Source organism: Olea europaea, unplaced genomic scaffold, assembly GCF_002742605.1.
Source record: "Olea europaea var. sylvestris unplaced genomic scaffold, O_europaea_v1 scaffold25556, whole genome shotgun sequence".
Taxonomy (NCBI): Eukaryota; Viridiplantae; Streptophyta; class Magnoliopsida; order Lamiales; family Oleaceae; genus Olea; species Olea europaea.
Window position 1 is genome coordinate 1 of NW_019243835.1, and position 1579 is coordinate 1579.

At 32.4% G+C, this 1579-nt stretch overlaps 1 protein-coding gene across 1 annotated transcript; it reads right to left on the reverse strand.

Annotated features, from left to right (window-relative positions):
• Positions 1 to 243: 243 nt before the first annotated feature.
• On the reverse strand, positions 244 to 703 carry LOC111382724 (SUMO-conjugating enzyme SCE1-like). Its single transcript, XM_023006765.1, has 2 exons — positions 523 to 703; positions 244 to 408 (listed from the first exon to the last, which is right to left on the reverse strand). Exons 1-2 carry the CDS (start codon positions 640 to 642, stop codon positions 259 to 261), a joined length of 270 nt encoding a protein of 89 aa, XP_022862533.1. The 5' UTR covers positions 643 to 703; the 3' UTR covers positions 244 to 258.
• Between the last annotated feature and the right edge of the window lie 876 nt (positions 704 to 1579).

A 1579-nucleotide genomic window follows, 5' to 3' on the forward strand; every position in this document is an offset into this window, starting at 1 on the left:
CATGTTTTTGGTCTGTCAGACTTCTAATTGTGACAACAGGCACCTTACACATCCAATTCCAACACCCCCACCCCAAAAAAACCCGCCAACAAAAAACTAGAAAAAAAAATGAGGAAAATAAAAAAGAACAATAAACAGAAACCAGCAAGCAGAAATTCGAAGAAAACTAGCTCTGTACATCATCTCAACCAATTGGAAAACTACTGGATGCTCAATATGATTCTAATAGGATTGTGCCAAAACTCCTGATATTGTATTCTAATTTCCACAATAATTCAGGTCAGGCTCTATTACCTGAATGAACAAATGATAACCTTCAGTTTGAGCTGGATCGGCAGGGTTTGGCTGATCCAACAAATCCTGAACGCCAACTAAAATCTGCTTCACTGTTATGGCTGGTCGCCACCCCTAAAAAAAATAAAAATAAAAAAAATTACACATATCCATTGAGAGTAATTAATCACAGACAATGTCAATAGTTGGTCAACATGAAAATGGTAGCACAACAAGGAGTTTACTTACACTATCTTCATTAAGAATTGAGAGGCAAACAGTTCCAGATGGATAGACATTCGGATGAAAGAAACCTTGAGGGAATTTACACTTTGGTGGCTTGCTTGGATAATCTTCACTGAAGTTCATAGTCAACGGGTAATAGCCGCCCTCCCAATCAGTCTGCAGAGGTACACGTGATTAAGAATAATTGCTACCAAGTTACAACAGCAATCAAGACAGTGGTGTAAGTGAAGAATCTATACTTTCCCCAATCCATTTAACACTCGTATTAAAGCAGACTAAATAATATAAGCTAAGAGCAAGTCCAAGAGACTCTTTAAATACAAATCTTTCTATTTTAGAAAGTCAATGCTTAAAAATGAGTTCCAAGAAACTCTCTATTTTAATTTTTTAAAGTAGAGAGTGTGTTTGACTCTCCAAATTTAGAGAGTCAATCTCACTCTCTATTCTTAATGTGCAATGATTGCATTTAATATATTACAAATTCAAATACTCTACAATTTAAATTTTTCAAATTACATTTGAATTGATTGGTCATTAATATATAAAAAAATTACATTTAAATAAAATATGTGGAGAAATTATTAAATGTTCATTAGAAAAACAAAATAAAGAATGAAAATGGAGAGCTTGTTGGAATGTATTAAAAAATTACTCTTTAAATTTAAAGATACTCTCTATTATGCATAAAATACTCTCTATAAATAGAGAGTCTTTTGGAGATACTCTAAGGCATTTATCAACTTCAGTTGGTGTTTAAACCTTAGATAAACAAATAAGGAAGCATAGGAAAGAACAACAGTTGTTTAAAATTTAAAATTTATTTAAAAGTCAAAAAAGGAGAATGAGCGTGACAAGTCCTATTTTCGAGTTGATTTTTAAAACCAAGAAGTCGATCGATCAGAAAGTTCTAAGTACAAGATACCCAAAATTTAATTTTTAGTTTCTTTGTAACAGAAATAAACCGGCCGGCTCGGTTCGTCCATTTTCATGAAAATTTGTATACACCTTCAAGCTATATTTATCAAATTGGCAAGTGTTAATATGTGCGCAAAACATTATA

What these genes read in the sequence shown, in the direction of transcription:
- LOC111382724 (XM_023006765.1), bottom strand. Translation starts at nt 642, where the DNA reads ATGAACTTCAGTGAAGATTATCCAAGCAAGCCACCAAAGTGTAAATTC. An exon ending in CAATTCTTAATGAAGATAGT is followed by an intron (nt 409 to 522) that starts GTAAGTAAACTC and finishes TATTTTTTTTAG; the next exon opens with GGGTGGCGACCAGCCATAAC.